Genomic DNA, 18,093 nt, shown 5'->3' on the forward strand with positions numbered 1-18,093 from the left:
TTCATTCCACATGTTTTTTTTAAATATAAAAAGACGTACATAAGTACGTGAAATTGAAATGTATGCAGGATGTAACCAAAAGCAGGCAGCCGGCCGCCGGCGGCTGAACCTGCGCCGCGACAACATCCGCCGCGCCCTCATATCCGCTGACGTCCTGGCCAGACACAGCGCAATGCACACGCGAAAGCGGGTACGCACTACATTACTAGTATAGCATTCTCTTCATCAATATTCTTTTATTTTTAAGATACAGATACGATGCCTTTAATTAACAAACGGGACCGTACAGAAAGAGAATAATAACCTTTTAATTGCTTGTTAACGCTCTCGCGATTTTTTATCACTTAGACCACAGCCTGAGGGCGGTATCAAAGGCAGGTAACATCAAGTGATATTAAGAGGCAGGCTGTGCGGCGTCGCAGCCCGCGGGTGCTGCCTCCACAACAACGAGCCACTTCCAAGTAAACGAGTTATACAACAATATTATTATACAATTCCACATTGAATGTAAAACGTATTTATACAATCAGATATACGACATTCCTGTAATTAATTTAAAAATGTTATGAATTATTGTTTATTGATAACACTGCTTACCTAAACCAACGATCGTAAAAGCTGCGTTTCCTCTGATGATTGTGTATTCCGCAGGTCTAATTTTAGTAATCTTCTCATAAGAAAGGATGGGAAGGGGATTTGATGGAGGAGAGGACGCATAGGACCAGGAAATATTCTATGGGCAGCGTTCGCTTCGGTATTACAGGGAATCCAGGTGGCCGCTTGCTCGTTAGCGACATAATAACATAAAAAAAGGAAACCGTTAAATCCACTTGTTACCATTAAGTGACTTGTTTACTTTGATATTCTTAATATAAAGCGACATTTGTTTGAAACTGATGATTATTTTTAAAGTAAGAATTGCTTCTTATGTCCATTTTGAGAATAAAATTGACCTTGGTTGACTTTTATCAATTTTTTTGAGGTTATAAAAAGTTATAAATATGAATGTAGTTGGTATAAATAAAATTGAACAAAATGTTTCATATCAAATAAATGCGACGCCTTTTCGATTTCACACAAATATATTTAGAATATTCTTATCGTACATAAGAGAAGCCGATACTGTATAGGGTTGGTAAAAGTGACATAGTGAATTCAAATTTTTTTAATTTACTACATCTTTTTTAATTACGGTTTACTGTCGACTAACTATAAAAAAAATATTAATGTAAAAAACTTACTATGTAAAATTATGTACATGTCAAAATTTAATTGCTCCAATTAGAAGTAATTTCCAACTACTAATGAGAGAATATTACAATAGAAATAATGTTTTTTTTTATATATTCCTGTTTCTTAGTCTTATCTCCATCATAAAAATAATTAATTGACAAAAAATATATCTCGCACGTTTTGTCAACCCTGGACCATACGATCGCGTGGGAAAATTGGTTTCTTAACAACACCTCGACAAGTATTGCGAAGATATTTAAAAGTCTTTTTATAACAACTTAAATTCGACAACATTTTCATAGAATAAAGATATCTTCAATTTATATTTTGTTGAAGACAAAAAGTCAGGTCTCAGATCTTTAAGAATTTAAAGTTGAAGCAACAAAATTATTTTTTTACTATAAAAAGCATGGAGGTATGAATTAAGATCTGTCGCCTACATATTTTACCATTTAGCAATTAATCAAAAAATGTAATATCCCAAAAGTTATTTTTATCTTATCTTTATATATATAATTCTTCCGTGAGTGTGTATGTCACTGAATTTCTCTCAAACGACTGGACCGATTTTGATGAAATTTTTTGTATGTGTTGAAGGGGATCTGGGAATGGTTTAGATTCACAATTTTGTCCGCTGGACAATGTTTTTTTAATTAACTTTTAATTTATTAGTAGTTGTTAATTTTTGAATGTTTTACATTGGATCCGACAGACGGCGCTACAATCGCAGTGTCAAATTGTCAGACGTCTGTCGGGTCCTCCAGTTTACTATAAAAATCATGAAGGATCTGTCGCCTACATACTTTACCATTTAACAATTAATAAAAAAATGTAATATCATAATTTTTATCTTATATATAAAATTCTCGTGTCACAATTTTCGTTCCCATACTCCGAAACGGCTTGACCGATTCTCATGAAATTTTGTGAGCATATTGAGTAGGTCTGGGAATCGGCCAACATCTATTTTTAATCCCGCGCGGACGGAGTCGCGGGCGACTGCTAGTAATATATAAAATGCCGCTAATACTAAGCATTTTCTGAATGTCATTTCTGAATATATAAATTATTGTAATTTCATTACCTGTGTTTTATTTTATAAAAAAACTCCGTTGCACTAAACGTGATAATGTCTACGTTTGATACAATCAAGACGATAGTGTTGCCAGAGTGGAGTTGCACGCTATGTTAATTGTGATTGCCGCTACAAAAATACATTCACACAAAAACTTGGCTTTAAATTTTTTTTTTTGCGCAGAAACGAAACATTTTATTTGCTTATATTCGCTAGGAGCAGTCGCGTGTCTAGCCACGACAAAACAAAAATGTAATGAACAAGTCCCGAGCTTAATTTTAATTAAAAGATAGGGATGTCGGCTGAGTAATTATTAACGTCGACTGTCGACAATCCACGCCGGCACAGCCCTGCGCTGTTTGTGCTTACTTCTTGAAAAATATGATGCTTACAATTTTATTGCATAACATTATATTAAAGTAGATAAAGCTGACATAAAATGTGGTAATAAATTTACAAAGCAAAGTAATCATTGTTTTAGTTAAATTGTTTACAAAGCCTACTATTTATTAATAACTAGCTGTCGCTCGCGACTCCGTCCGCGCGGAATTAATAAGAGACTTAATAAGTAGCCTATGTGTTCTTCCATACTATTAACCATACTTTCCATACTGTTGCCAAATTTCAGCGAGATCCATTAAGCCGTTCCGTAGATCCGGAGACCTTCAAAAAACATCCATCCATCCATCTAAACATTCGTATTTATAATATTAGTAAATTTTATTTTTTTTAGATTATACAACTCTTGCTATTTGGTAAATATAAGCCATGTGTGTGTGCCATTAATATATTTCACAGAACGGAAAAATATACGGGGATACTAGCATCTGGAATATCCTTAATTAGTTTGGCATCGCTTGAGGCAGTTTCCCCCCTTTAATAGTTGTAATTTAAACCATTTTTTGCAGGATCAAGCAACTTGCATTTGTACCCGACAATTTGTTATGGCAACACATATTGTAGATTTTCTTAATAAATAATAAATTAATTAACACTGAATAATATTCGGTATGTTATTAATGTATTTAATTTCGTCCTTTAGAATATGTGCCAACGTCTTTATTCGTTTTCGACAAAATATATATTGAATATATTCATATCGTAAATAGGAGAGACCGATAAAGTATAGGGTTGTCAAACTTTGCATTTTATAATTTTCATTTTATCTGGTTTTATTGCTATAAAGAAGAAACAAAAGCTCGTCAGCCATTACATGCGACCGAAGTATGAACTATAAGTCATATAAGAAAAATAAGTTGTTTTATACTGTCGAGACAACCCTATAAAAGATGCGATCTTTTCGAGAAAATTGGTTTCTCAACAGTATCTCACGGAGAATTTTCTCAAATATTTTTATAACGTTTCATTGACACCTTATAAATATATATCCACGTTAAAAAGGTGTCTACACAATTTATAACCAAAAAAAAATAGCGCATTATGCCGAAACTTTTCTATAAATTATATCCAAAAATGTTCAGTTTATTGATACTTAAGACAACGCCAAAACTCTATTGAATTTAAAGACCGCCGCATCGCATCAAATAATATAATTGCAGACATCTCATTTATAAATTCACCGTCCAGTAATATCCATTTGCGTGTAGCACAGAACAGCGGCCATGTTAGCAACACCAAGACAAATTGGCGGCATGTCCGCCGCGCTCTGCCAATGCACAGATAATATACTCCACAGAGTATCTACCTATACGACTACTTGGCTATATTAATCCACTGTGAATTTGAGTGTTATATTCGTTTTAAGACTTCAAAATCGGCATTATCTTGGATTATCAAAATGTTTTTTGGTTGGGAGTTTTTTACTCATTAATTTTTAAAAATTCTAAGGCGTTAACCTATATTGATTAACATAAACAAATTACAAAACATAAATCCATAATGTTTTTGTTACGTTTAGCTGGTATTATCAGGTGTGTTGTTACCCTGTTTCAATTTAGATAAAGCTATTGTTCCGCGACAATGCAGAGCACTCAACTTGCACCACGCGTATATATTTTGCATCGGTACACTCGTCTGCAAAATATATTTTTCCTTTCCATAAATTCTAAATGTAAACGTGAATTAGAACATAACATCTGAATAAAATCATTATTATCGAAACCATAAATAAATGAAAGATTTGTAATAATTTTAGTCTAAGCAAATTAATTATTTTACATAACATAGTAAATTTGGTTTGGTACGTAACCGATTTTAAAATAATTTTCACCAAATTGTAAGAACCTTTTAGTTTTTTTTTATCTAAGCTGAAGCGTGTTATAATTTTATACAAATTCATATAACATTTAAATCCAAAACATACTATTGTGTTATTTTGCTGGCTGTACATGTTCTGCCGTAGCGAGAGCGGCATTCGTCGCGAGTTACGACTCGATTGTGCTTTGCCATTAACGCTTGGTGTAAGTCACAAACTGATAGATAAACTCATAATTTCTTTATTTCTCAGGAGAAATTATGCAATCGCTTCACAGCGAAACAAACGTACGCATTTTCCATAAGTTTTTTTCGCTCTGAAGAGACGGCCGAGCGTTTTTCGTACGATTCCGGCTTCTGTCTAAATGAACCTTAACGCCAACCATATCGTAAAAGACCGAACAAAGTAAAGAAACACCCTACGAGAGATCAATTGTCTTCACTTCGTGCAGGAACCAGGATACGACGCGAAGAGACAGAACAAAGTCTACTCCGGCGTCCCCAGAACTTCCTCCAAAAGTGTCATGAAAATTTGTTGCAAACAAAACAGTTGCTGACAAATCTACATCGTTTTTAACACAATATTAAATGTTTTATACTGAATGTGACGTCAGAATCGCAGTCTTATTAAAAAAAAATTACATATTTCCCGCTTGCAACTTGTACCATACACTAACGCACGACTTCTAACAACTTGGGAATACATATTAATAGGACAATTGCTACATTTGGAGATTATTGCTTTCGATTACTTCGACAAAGGCTAGTTCAAAACTAACACCGTCTCGTCTGTAATTATATTTGCGGTTCAATACTGTAATAACCTACAGGGTTTTGTTTCTCCCGAATATGTTATTTTGGCGTTAGACTTGCAGACATGATCGATTTTGATGCGGTTATTATTAAGGCAGGTGATTTTAACTGTTTTTCCCACGAATGTAAGTTCGTTTTTGTGTTTGTGTGTATATAAATACACATAGTCTAGAAGAAGACTAATTAATCTTTTGTAATATCGCACGGCCAATGCGACAGGCTGCAGCTAGCATTGCCAAATACACGCTGTCACTATAATTTTTTCACATAAGTTCTTTCGTTTTATTTAATCGGTTCTAACTGATCGAAAATTCGTACTTAAAACTTATTAAGAGATAATAAAACTGCACAATTAAAAATAATAAAAATATTTAATATAAAAATAAAATCATTTCCATTTTATAACAAGAAATAGTATGACAGCTTTAAAAATTGTAAATCATTTTAACTTGAAACCATACAATAGCTAGTAGAGCACCATAGTTTTATTCCCCATTGAATAGGTTTAGTTGCAGTTATCTTGAAGCTGCTTACATTAACTTATTTAATTGTTCTAGCCAGAGATATATAACTATTATTCTTAACACGATTGTTGTAATACAAAACGAACGTTTTTGAACGTAAAAAAGAAACTTAATAAAGTAACATTCATTAGTAAAAATAGTACCTAACTAGAAATTAGCTTCTAACAACTTTCACCTTATATTGAGAAAATCTCGACGTCACCAGACATTCTTCAGTACCACTAACACCTTTGTACAAAATCGGCGCGCACTTACCCAAGTCGTCTACAAAAACTTTGTCCTTTTCCGACAACGAAGATATCACAACCCCAAAACCTTTCAAAAGACATTTCAAAACATTTTTTATTTCAAACTCACTGAACAATACGAAAGGCATAGCTCGCGTCTCTATACCTACACAAATTCCAACATTGGTTACTTTCACAAAATTACCATCCTCTCCATCGAAATCTATAGGCTCTAACGACTTTAAAACATCAGCTTTTTTCTCTTTTACGCCTATTGATTCCGTTTTTTCTATAACCATGTTTAATAACGTATATCTCTTACTGGGATCTTGTTTCGACCAATTGAGAGCACGAGCTGTTTGCTTTTCAACATCGATTGAAAGTTCTATTCGATCTTTCGCATAGGAAATATCGATAATCGAATAAAATGCTTGCGAAGATTTTATTGGTCCATCGATAGAGCCGAAATCGTTGATCCAGATGACGGTGGAATCGATTCCGTATGCTATTTGATTAGCCTGAGATATATCCGCGCACCAGAGTGAGACAGTGAACGGTTTGTACGTGTATAAAAGAGACAGAAGCTCTTCATCAGTTCTATACGCTTCGATTACAACATGGTGGTCAGAATGTTCAAGGCCGGTGTACTCGAACAGAAACAGTCTATCGTGTATATTGTAAGCACTATTACACTCCACATTCGGAGTTGGTAATAAGGAATTAGGTAATCTATTCGACCTCCATTCTAGGATTTGTTTCAAAGGTTCCACGATGCTTTCCTGCACTAACACACGACGTATTCTCCAAGGATCCTGCAAAACAAACGTATCACCACCACGAAGACAGGCGTCGAATTGAAATATTTACACGCCTCGTCTGATAAGTATGCCTTGTGGGGGCCTAGAGGACGTTAGTCTCCTTCCCATCCTCTCTTCTAACTAAACTAGGGAACGGTCACTTACTCAATTATTTTGTGTGAAATGTGAGTTAAAATGTACTAATTATAAAGGGTAGGTAGTGTTATAAAATTTTGTGTAAAAAATTTACTAGGATTTTTTTAGAAGTAACGAGTTTTGTGTATGAGTGACGATTGGATGATAAATATTAAGTTCTCACCTGTGAAGCTGAAACGATGAAATTGTCAATGGCAGAATCGATGTCTGACTGCTCGGTCACCACGAATATACACCCTCTCTGCACTTCTACACAATTTAATAGTAACTCGATACAATTGGTTGTTCAATTTGTTATACAATTTCTTAATAACTGGTTGCAAATTAAAAAAGCCTACTCTGGTACAAAACTGCTATGATATTGGGCAACAAAGAATACGAATCGAATGACACCTCGCCTCTAATCCTTAGTCCACCTTATTTAAAACTTACTGAATGGTTTAAGCAACTTAGAATTCAATAGCTAATCTAAAACATCAATTTAAATTCAAACACTAACCTCTTATTATCAAATCACAACCAATATCAGCCAACGATGGTTCCTTTACAAAAGCCAAACTAACGGATAATCTGTAACGCAGTATAAAATTAATAAAAACAGACTTTATTCTAAAAAAAACAAATCAAAATTAAATCCATGAAATGAAAGATCACATAAAGTTACACAGAGTCTAAATACGACGAACAAAATTATGTTCAATTTATCAAAATTTGGCAGTAATAGTAGGTGTGGTAGTAGACTAGTGGAAAAAGATATTAAATCTGACCCAGCTTTGCGGCACAACGTTACGAAGAGATGGCACAGCACAGCGGTGTGAGGCACGGCCTCCACAACCACGTGCCCAGCGCCGCACACCAGCTGCGCCACGAAGCCCAGCGCGCACAGTGGAGACCGACCCTGCATCGCCAACACATTGCCTGCCACACAATACTAAATCAAGACCTACTGACAACCCTAACAAGATATAAGCCCGGTTGGTGAGAGAATCTATAAGGCACATTTAGACATAAGCCGGGATAGTACAAGCAACACTTGACAGTTGCTTCAGAATGAGAAAAACAAGAGGAAAAATGTGAATGTTTAAATGGATAGATGGATGTTTGTTTGAAGGTATCTCCACCATAGATATAGCTAAAATTTGTCATAGATGTAGAACATAGTCTGGAAGAATACATAGGCTGATATTTATAAATTATTATTTTTTATTCCGAGCGGTGTAGCGGGCAACAACTAGTTTTACAGAATAAAATAACTTACTAGTATATCTCTTCTGTGTGATAACTCTGTTCACATACATTATATTCTGCACGATCAATTTCATATCAATATTCAGACTTTCATTTATCGGCTTTTTCCTTTCCATGTAATCTATTTGTGCAAATAGCAATTTATTTTCTTCAATCAAGTCAGCTAATTCTTTTAAATTGCAAGATAATGTTGTCACACCGTCTTGGTCCTCCCATACACTTGACGCAACAAAATCAATATTTCTTTTGTAAACAGAATACATGACTTTATTACCGCAACTGTCCACTGCATATTCCACTGTATCACTATACCCAAGGGAATGAAATACTTCTTTACTTTTCATATATTCCTGTAAATAAAAAAAATAATTATCAAAACAAGTTATTCCATAAATTTAAGCTTTACTCAATATATTTGATGTACTTTGAAGTTTTTACTACAATATGGCCATAGGTTAATCAAACAAGGAGGAGCATGGTGTTTGATTCTTAGAATCTAGGGTTCCATCAAATACTCAGCTTCCAAAAAGTTTCCCACAACTTTGAGAATCCCTAAATAAGTGGGTACCACATTAAACATTATAAAGTTATGGGAAAAAGATGACAGATGATAGAACCACATATACAGTCAAACCAGTATAATTGAGAATCCAAGGAACTGCAATATTTTATGGCTATAGAGGTTTCTCACTGGTCCATATTTGACTGTACATACATCCAATCATATGTGATAGATTTACTATAGATAAGTTTATAGTACTGTCTTTTGAAAATTTAAATACATTTTTGCCATCTAAAACAATTCCACCAACAAGAAGTTTTGCAATGTGGATATAATTTCTTAAAGTAAATAATTATTTTTAACATTTTTGTATAGTTTACTCACTTTGGCCTTCGTGGTGTCAACCATTTTGTCAAATTGTAAATTGCCAAACATTATAAATACACCTGTAAATCAATCATTTGTCATATTCATTGCACATAATATGAAGACATACATAGTAATATTAAACATTAAATTTGAGCACTTCCTAATTTAAATACTTTGCGAAAAGTTCCTACCACTTATTGCATTATCAATGATTTTTTTTATTGAAAACTTTAATCCTAATATAGCATTCAACTATATTAATTAAAACTATTAATAAAAAAGAGTAAAGGACTGAGAATACAACCTGCAAGATTATTAATATAACACGAAAGATGATATAATGCGAGATAATTACTATAAGAAAATAATTTAAAGTATACATACGTTATTGTGTTACGAATACTGATAACAGCTATAAAGTATTTCTTTTGTAATACAATTTAAATCTTTATGCTTATCAAGGAATCGTATGGGTTCATATTAGGTTGAATTAAAGATGATAAAATAAAATAAACCAGTCTAACTTGGTCCAAATTCCTTATCTTCAAATGTCAAAGTCAAATGTTTGGTTTTTTTAAATTACGCGGAAACTGTAAATCAAAATATTTTAAATCTTACTGCATGGGATTAAGGTTGTAAATAAGTTTTTTGAAAGTCAAGTTGTCAATTGTAAATATATCACGTGGCACACTTACTGCCAATGTCATTGGACAATATTTTAGGCGGGAAGATGGGAATAACAATGATGAATAAGTTTTGAAATGTAGAGTTTTGATTTTAATTCTGTCGGATAACCACTTTTTGCTTTTGTTTGACCTACAAATATACGAAACCCACTATAAAATTATATATTTATTTAACAATTTCTATTAAAACATTTTCGTACGATAGTCGTGCAATTTCATACGATTTCATCGCAGGCCTTTGAACCAGTCAGTTGTTTAAGAACATTTATGGGGTATACATGTCCAAGTACCGTAGCGGGACTAAGCCAGATTGATAATAATTAGGAATGCTTGATATGTTCAGGGATCGACGAGCGATCACAGGCCGATAAAAATAGTATTGCAAAATGTCAGAGACGACATCGCCGTTCCAATTTCAATCAACAAACAAACGATAGTGACATACTGCTATGACTTTTACAACGTGCAACGCTTTATGTAGTATTTGTGTAATTATAATAGGGTAAATTTGTTTTTCTAAATGCACATGCGTTTTAATTCAAGCAAACGCAATATGGTTCCAAATCACTGGTGATTCAATATGAAGATGGCAAACACATCACGGAAGGGACAAGTATACAGTGTTGGCAATTACCTTATGACTGGTAAGGTATTAGGTAAAGGACACTTCGCAAGAGTTGAGGAGGCAACGCACAGGATTATAGGAAAAAAGGTGAATTAATTATTCCAGCCGATAAAAGCGTAAACAAAACAACCAGTTTACAATTGCGCGAAACTAATTGTAGTTAACATTTAAATTAATATTTCCATGTCTAATTTATCGTATGGCAACACTTCAACGGCAGTTAAAACTCGAATTTTATTTGATTAAAATGACCTTTTTATATTTGTACTATGCGTATATAATTCCTATTGTGACGCAGGTGGCTATAAAAATAATTGATCTTACCTGTATAAAAGAAGAGTACGCCCGCCGCAACCTGCACAGAGAGCCGAGAGTTATGGCCAAGTTGCGGCACCCGTGTATCGCTGCCCTATACGAAACTATGATGGTAAAATAGTTAACACTATAAAATAGATATGCTACAAAAAGGTGAAATTACGATTAAATGTTTGCAAAAATTCAATTTATTTACTAGAAAGTTGGTTGTCATAGACGACGCTGACGCCAGTTTACCGCCCAGATCTAGTCACTAGACCACGAACTGGCAGGCGACAAATATTGTTTTGTAAACCATGTCGGTAATGGTAGCCATGCGTCTATCCTGTTAGTGACAAAAGCATGTTAGTATATTTAGATATGTTGGTAGCACGGGCCGCGGCTGTACGTAGTGATGGAGGCGGCGGGCGGAGGCGACCTGTGCGCACACGTGCTGGCGACACGCGGCGCAGCACGAGGCCTGCCGGAGGGCCGCGCGCGCGCCCTCGCCGCGCAGCTTGTCTCCGCCGTGCGCCACATGCACTGTCGCGGCGTCGTGCACCGGTCACACATTTTACTTCTTATCTTACTAATATTATAAATGCAAATGTTTTGATATATAGAGGATGGATATTAGAGGGTATCTACAAAACGGCTGAATGGATCTCGCTGAAATTTGCCATAGATGTAGAACTTAGTCTGGAAGAACCAGACAAAAATGACCTACGCGAAGCAAATATAAATAAGCATACCGTCGTAACCAAAAGACAGTTCATAGATTTATATTTGCTGCGATCCTGATATATGGAATGATTGTAATCTTACTAATTATTTCTTTAAGGTTGATGTCTTATGAAAATCAAAATATGTTTTTACTTTTTTAGTGATTTAAAAATGGAGAACATCATGCTGGATAGCACGAAGCAGTTCATCAAAATTGTAGGTACGTAAATTAACTAACATATGTCATTCCATGCACCAAATTGTTTCGATCTATCTGTTTAGAATGACATCTGTTTTGCAGATTTTGGCCTTTCCAACGTGTGGAACATCAGCGGGGCGCTCTGCACGCCGTGCGGCTCACTCGAGTACGCGGCACCCGAATTGTTCGTCGACGGGCGACGTTACGGGCCCGAAGTCGATCTCTGGAGCATGTCGGTACCCACATACAATATAGTGCATAAACTACACAACACACAATCACGCCCGCTATCTAAATGGATTGACAGAAATCATGGATATCCACTTGAGAGTACCCCAAGCAGTATCTGTGGCTCAGGGGTTAAGTACTTGATTTGTAATCTGTTGGTCCTGGGTTGGAATCCCATCGTGTACAGATTGGTTTTTTAATTTTTGATTTACATATATGCAAATTTATCAGACGTTTTTATGATGAAGTAAAAGTTCATTATGCAACCTGCACATATCTGGGAATAAATTCAAAGTTATGTTTTTTTTATCGGATATAATGATTTTTGAATGCTGATGTACTGATGTAGGGTGTCAGGTTACAGGTTAGAGCGGTGTGTATGTTGCAGCGGTGTGATAGTGTACGGCATGGTGACGGGCAGCTTGCCGTTCGCGGACGCGGAGTCGGCGGAGGGGCGGTCGCGGCCGCAGCTGCGCGCCGCCATCGCGCGCGGCTTCTCCCGCAAGCAGCGCGTCGCGCTCGCATGCGTCTCCAGCGGTCAGTCACGCTGACCACACTAAACCAAACATAAACACTCTCTTAGTGTCTACTTAACGACTCTGTGTAGCAGTAACTTTTGACATGCAACTTTATTGTAATAAAGTAATAAATCCCTCATAAAACTTAATATTCTGTTCAATAGAGTACAGAGTAATCGTCAATCTCGCTTTTCTATAGTTTACATGACATTAGAAATCATTACTTTGCAACTATCTTGTGAATAATTTTTAAAAATAAAACACATTTTGCATCTAAATTGTTTTATGGAAAAATTATAAATCAAGTTTACAAGCATTCATACATTGTTCCTCTTGTTTCTTAACTTTAACAAAACTGAACGTCTCAGAGCTATAGTTCAACGTAACTCAACAGTTTGACAGTTCACTTCACATATTATAACGCGACAGACCTTCGTCACTCATTCTGTGTAAACTGAAACAGAAGAACATAGATTAACATTATTAACACAATATTTCAAATAAGCTGTCACCATACAAAAAAGTTAGAGTAGATGGGGTAAAGGACAAGAGGAAAATATTCTCTACGGCTCCGTTATTCACGTGTTTGTTCCAGAATGCAAGACGTTTATCCAACACCTTCTAGAACCGAACGTGGAGCTCCGGCTGAAGATTGAGGAAGCGGCGCGACATCGCTGGATACGCAAGCCCGGCATGAGGATGAAGACGCACCCCCTGGGCGCCACTGAACCCAAAATTAACAGAGAGGTCACACGTTCTAACACGATTATTAATTAAATCTCTTTCAGAGACAATTTAGGTTGCTCGACGACTATGTTTTTTTCTTCATTTTAGATTTATAACCAAGTGGCCGAGCTTTGCGGTCAGACCAAGGTGGACGTGATAACTCAGATAAAGGCGGACCCGTTCGGTCCCGTGGCGGGCATCTACAACATAAAGACGCACCTACACCTCATGCACTCGGTGGCCGGCGCCGACATGCTCTGGTCCACCAACACCGTGGAGGCCCGCCCTCTCTCCCCGCCAGAGTACAGGGTCAGGACCGACCTCGAAGCTTCCTCGAGCAGCAGAAGATTCTTCGGACACTCCCCCCCTAGAGGCTCCAAGAGCCCGATCAGAAGGACGACAACTATGCCGCCGAAGCCGCCCGACATCAAAATCCAAACCGCACCTAAACCCGGCGCCGCGTTCACCAAGGCGTCGCCGACGACCACCATCCCCAAGGACATTTTGAGGCAAAGAATAATCGACAGAAGGGTCGAAAAGGCGAAAGCCATCGAGGGCGCAAAGAAGAATCCGGCCGAGCAGAGCCCGAAGGCGAGCAATCAGACGGCGCCCGCTCACTTCATATCGAATAAGATAATAGTGTACGACAGCGGCGACTGCACGATGAACTCGCGGCTGCCCAGCATCACGGAGCACTCCAGCACCGACGTGGCAGAGCGGGGCGGGGCGCGGGGAGGCGCGCGGGGCGGGGCGCACAAGCCGCCGGAGGAGCGCGCGCTGCGTCTCGGCGCCTGCCCCAACGCACTCGACTGTCGCCGGGCAGACTTCTACCGGCGCGCGGGAGATGGCCTGCCCAGGTCTGATTTGCACTACTATTTATTGTTCTCCATATCTAAACTAATTACTTAAAAATATTTTTGTTTCATAATGAAAGTTGGCGAGTGGGTGGTCCACTGGCGACGCCGCCCGCGCGCCTGCTCATCCAGACCACCGCGACGGGCATCAAGCGCGCTTCTCTAGGGTACGTCCAGCACTTAATATATCTATGTGTTTGTTGTTGGTTATGTGACCTCCTTTTTGACTACATATAATTTTACAGAAACATCATCAGTCCTCACTCGTCAACTAACAGCCATTGCAAGAGCGAAAGGGCGATGCCGGTGAGAATTTTTTCCTCTTCGCTATTTTTATTTGCTGTGATAAGCAAAAAAAAAATCGTGTTTTTTGTGTGTCAGGTGCCGTGGTTCTCGAGCAAGGCGACGCTGAGCAAGGAGACGACGCACACGCAGCGCATCAGACGGACGGCGCCGATCAAGTGACGCAGTGTCCCGGGCACGACTCTCGCGCGCCCGAATATTTTTGACGGCCATATTTTTTAAGCATTTTTGTTTGTAAAAAAATTCTTTTATCGAGACCACCTCATGTAAGTTTAAGCGAATTATAATTTTTTTTTATCTTACTGTACCGGCTACTAAATACAGGTGGTTTTTTTAAACAATCTTCTTTTCGACTTATTGCCTTATCTATATACTTTATATGTAAAATGAAAAAATAGAGCAATTTTTACAAATTGAGCATTTATATTATTTTTTCAAAAATATTTACAACACAAGTACAAGAAAATCATACTACATTGAGGATCCCCTTGATATTAAACGAGTCAATTTTGCAAATTCTCGTATAGACACCTCTTTTACAAAAAAAAAACTTGAACCTCGATAGATTTCTTACACGAGTTTCTCGCTTATGAAGAGTCCGTAGGGAGCAGACCAATGACTCGCTTATAGAGGTTTCTCGCTTGTTTAGGTTTAGCGTGATGTTTGTATGTTGTTGTGGCACTCACTGGTGTGGTGGGCGTGGCGGGGGGTGCGTGTCGCGCAGTGGTGGGCGTGTCGGGGGGCGTGTCGTCAGTGGTGCGGCATGTGCGCGGCGTTGGCCATAGCCGCCAGCCGCGTGTACGTGGTGTGAGCGCGCCCCGGCGTCGGCGAGTCGCCCGCCTGGGGCTCGTTCTTGAACACCGCGACGCACTTCCATTGGTTCAAGTATTGCACTGAAAACACAACAATTATCTTTAATATTTTGAGTGGAGGTGAGTGTACGGTGCAATAGACTTATTAGGATAGAGCCAACGTACTCTTCCAGAGCCTGACGCAGCAGTCGTCGCCGGAGGAGGCGAGCAGTGTGCCGGTCACGTTCCAGGAGACGCGCCACACGCAGGAGTAGTGGTCGTCGAAGGCCGCCAGCACCTCCGTCTTGTAGCGCGCGCCGCACCCGTTGCCCGCCGCACCCACCGCGCCCCCTGCGCCCCCCGCACCCGCCGCGCCCCCCGCGCCGCCGGACGACTCGCTACAAAACTTCTATAATGGAACATCTTGGAACAACTAGAAATACTTAAATGAAGTTATAATAGTTTTGTATAAAAGACTCGTAATGATGATATATAACATGACATATAAGTGTGACACATGCATTTGCAAAGTTGCAATGTTGTTAGTCTTACGGTAACGGCTCGATCTTGATGATGCGGACGTCCTTGGTGGCGACGGCGAGCAGGTGGAAGGAGCGGCCGAGGTTGGGCGCGAAGGCCAGGTCGTTGACGGGCTCCTGCACCGCAGACACGCAGTCAGTGCGCGTCCACCGCCGCGACGTCTCCGCGTATCTACACGACAACGAACTCCACTGCAGTCACACTTGAAAATATGAACACTATCGAACCTAGCTAAGCGAGAGTGATATCCCATCGGAAGGGACATCCTACTTAAGCAATACTACTACTTATAGTATATAAGCGAGAAACTCGGGTAAGAAAATCTCTAACCTCTATATGCGAGAAAAATATCCTAGTCCCTTAGACTTTCACTCATCCAGGTTAAACTAAATGTTTTTGCAAACATTGGGAAGACTATTTTGCTTTACAGAGACAATCTCTGTAGTATACATTATGTAACATTTGTTATTAAGACAATTATTCATTTATTATTCTTATTCTTAATATATTATATTTCATACGATAAAATAAAAAATTATACAAAATATATTAAAAATAGAGCACCACCAGCTGCGGAGTCCCATGACTCAAACAACCAGTGGTCAGGGCTGCAGAGACAGGAACCTTCTCACGATGCGTGCAGTTTCTAGGGCTGCCTTTATTTAGACTATTTATAAAGCAGATATACTTACTCATAGATGAAAACTTTTCCATTACAAGTTTTGTCCACCTGGTTACTGCTAGAATTGGAGACATTTGGTTCATCGCTGCCCACTGCCAACATTGGTGGATTCACTCTGTTGCTGTTGGACATTCAACCGTCAATGTAGTGTTGATAAGATTCATAATTGTTTAATTACAGTGGTTTCATACTGATGGAGTCAGTAGCAACAAACATCAACATTTTCAATAATAAATGCTCACCTTGATAATGTAGGGTTCCATGATAGACAACTAATTGATACTTTGGTAGGGATCTCATGCTGGAGGGTCCATTGAGCCAGATTCATTACATCGGGAGCTTCATAAATTCTGTAATCAAAACAATCTCATATCAAGATAACTATATATATAAATATAGATATAAATCTTCTAGGTATGACTCATTTATAAGAAAAACAATGATGAAAAAATAGTTCCTAATAAAATTAATGTAAAACATTATTTTGTACTTGATTTGCCTAACTACCTTTAAGGTACAATGTGCGACCTAAAAACAGTATTTAGAACGATTATCAGCACTTGTCTGCCCATTTCTGAACATAGGTTATTCATTATTATGATTTTTTTAATGTTACCTTATAATTCCATCTGCTGAACAAGTGACTAGCAATAAACCTAGATGTTTTGGACCAAACTTTACATCTGTCACTGAGGTCCTAGAGTCCACTAAATTTGACCGTTTAACCCATGTGCGGAGACCTTTCTCAGAGCCAGGGGCTGTTGTATCACCTAAAATAAAAAATAAAAATATATCTTTCCAAATGATAATAAAATGGCAGTTGTAATTATGTATTATATATATATTTTTCAATTTTAACCTAATCTAATTTAGTTATTTTAAATTATATTAAATTGTTTCACTTACCAACTTCTTCCCATATAGCAACAGTTCTATCAAATGAACATGTTGCTAAAACTTGCCCAAACTCTGGATGAGCCCAAGTCACCTTCCAGACAGAACCGTGGTGGGCTTTCCAGCTGCCTGTAAGCCGCCAACCGCCTCGCCCGTCTGTATCCCACACCTGGAAAATTTGAGAATACTAGTTTAATAAATGTTGCACATACAGACACAAAGGCATATTTAACCACATATTTAAGAAACTTCAAGTCAAGCATATTACAAAAACTTACTTTAACGTACTGATCGCTAGAACAAGTGGCCATTCTTTCTCCGTAAAAATCATAAGCGACATCGTGTATAAGGTCTTTGTGATCTGCATTGATAGTTTGTGATTCAAATAAATTTGTTGCCGCAAGTTCGGCCATTATAGTTTTCGAGTATATTCAAAAAATTATCAATCCTAAAAACATAAGTAAATAACCCTCTTTGAACCGTAAAATTGACATTGACAAACAATCGACACTGACATAATTGTTTTTTTTTATATTTTATGACCTGGTAACATAGACCTTTAGGGCATTTCTTATTTAGATATATTTTATGACATATAGACTTCACAGAGTGCAAAGTTTCAAAGAATGGAGAGAGTTTGTACTTGACTGTAAAGTAAAACAAACATATCTGCTGATTACTTCGGTACCCCGACTATACATGATCAAGTTTAACGTCGAATGCAAGTTTTTTCGCGTAAATTTTTAAAAAGTTCTGTGTGCTTAAACGAGAAGATGCTGGAATTTGTTGTTTAGTGGCCAAGATCCAAGGCTTTAATGACCACTTGTACCTGACATCAAAAAAATATTCTAGGACACATAGATTTATTTCAA

At 37.7% G+C, this 18,093-nt stretch overlaps 3 protein-coding genes across 4 annotated transcripts; 1 reads left to right on the top strand and 2 right to left on the bottom strand.

Annotated features, from left to right (window-relative positions):
• Positions 1–5,687: 5,687 nt before the first annotated feature.
• On the bottom strand, positions 5,688–9,692 carry LOC106114489 (uncharacterized). 2 transcript variants are annotated; one of them, XM_013307723.1, is made up of 7 exons: positions 9,543–9,692; positions 9,174–9,235; positions 8,298–8,637; positions 7,807–7,957; positions 7,539–7,609; positions 7,203–7,288; positions 5,688–6,898 (listed from the first exon to the last, which is right to left on the bottom strand). In XM_013307723.1, exons 2-7 carry the CDS (start codon positions 9,222–9,224, stop codon positions 6,014–6,016), a joined length of 1,584 nt encoding a protein of 527 aa, XP_013163177.1. In that variant the 5' UTR covers positions 9,225–9,235; positions 9,543–9,692; the 3' UTR covers positions 5,688–6,013. The 2 variants fall into 2 exon arrangements, with proteins under 2 accessions (XP_013163177.1, XP_013163178.1); XM_013307724.1 differs by lacking the exon at positions 9,543–9,692 and adding an exon at positions 9,463–9,534.
• Positions 9,693–10,252: 560 nt separating this feature from the next.
• On the top strand, positions 10,253–14,731 carry LOC106114475 (MAP/microtubule affinity-regulating kinase 4). The gene is made up of 11 exons (XM_013307707.1): positions 10,253–10,556; positions 10,768–10,896; positions 11,155–11,327; positions 11,648–11,706; positions 11,788–11,917; positions 12,302–12,450; positions 13,027–13,178; positions 13,266–14,014; positions 14,092–14,178; positions 14,257–14,317; positions 14,393–14,731. Exons 1-11 carry the CDS (start codon positions 10,425–10,427, stop codon positions 14,474–14,476), a joined length of 1,905 nt encoding a protein of 634 aa, XP_013163161.1. The 5' UTR covers positions 10,253–10,424; the 3' UTR covers positions 14,477–14,731.
• On the bottom strand, positions 12,671–17,717 carry Nup44A (nuclear pore complex protein Nup44A). The gene is made up of 9 exons (XM_013307708.1): positions 17,500–17,717; positions 17,234–17,390; positions 16,944–17,097; positions 16,570–16,677; positions 16,338–16,448; positions 15,658–15,816; positions 15,292–15,503; positions 15,001–15,207; positions 12,671–12,885 (listed from the first exon to the last, which is right to left on the bottom strand). The coding sequence occupies exons 1-8, from the start codon at positions 17,632–17,634 to the stop codon at positions 15,065–15,067; spliced, it is 1,179 nt and encodes a 392-aa protein (XP_013163162.1). The 5' UTR covers positions 17,635–17,717; the 3' UTR covers positions 12,671–12,885; positions 15,001–15,064.
• Positions 17,718–18,093: the final 376 nt, after the last annotated feature.

Source organism: Papilio xuthus, unplaced genomic scaffold (assembly GCF_000836235.2).
Source record: "Papilio xuthus unplaced genomic scaffold, Pxut_1.1 DF828142.1, whole genome shotgun sequence".
In the NCBI taxonomy this organism is placed as follows: Eukaryota; Metazoa; Arthropoda; class Insecta; order Lepidoptera; family Papilionidae; genus Papilio; species Papilio xuthus.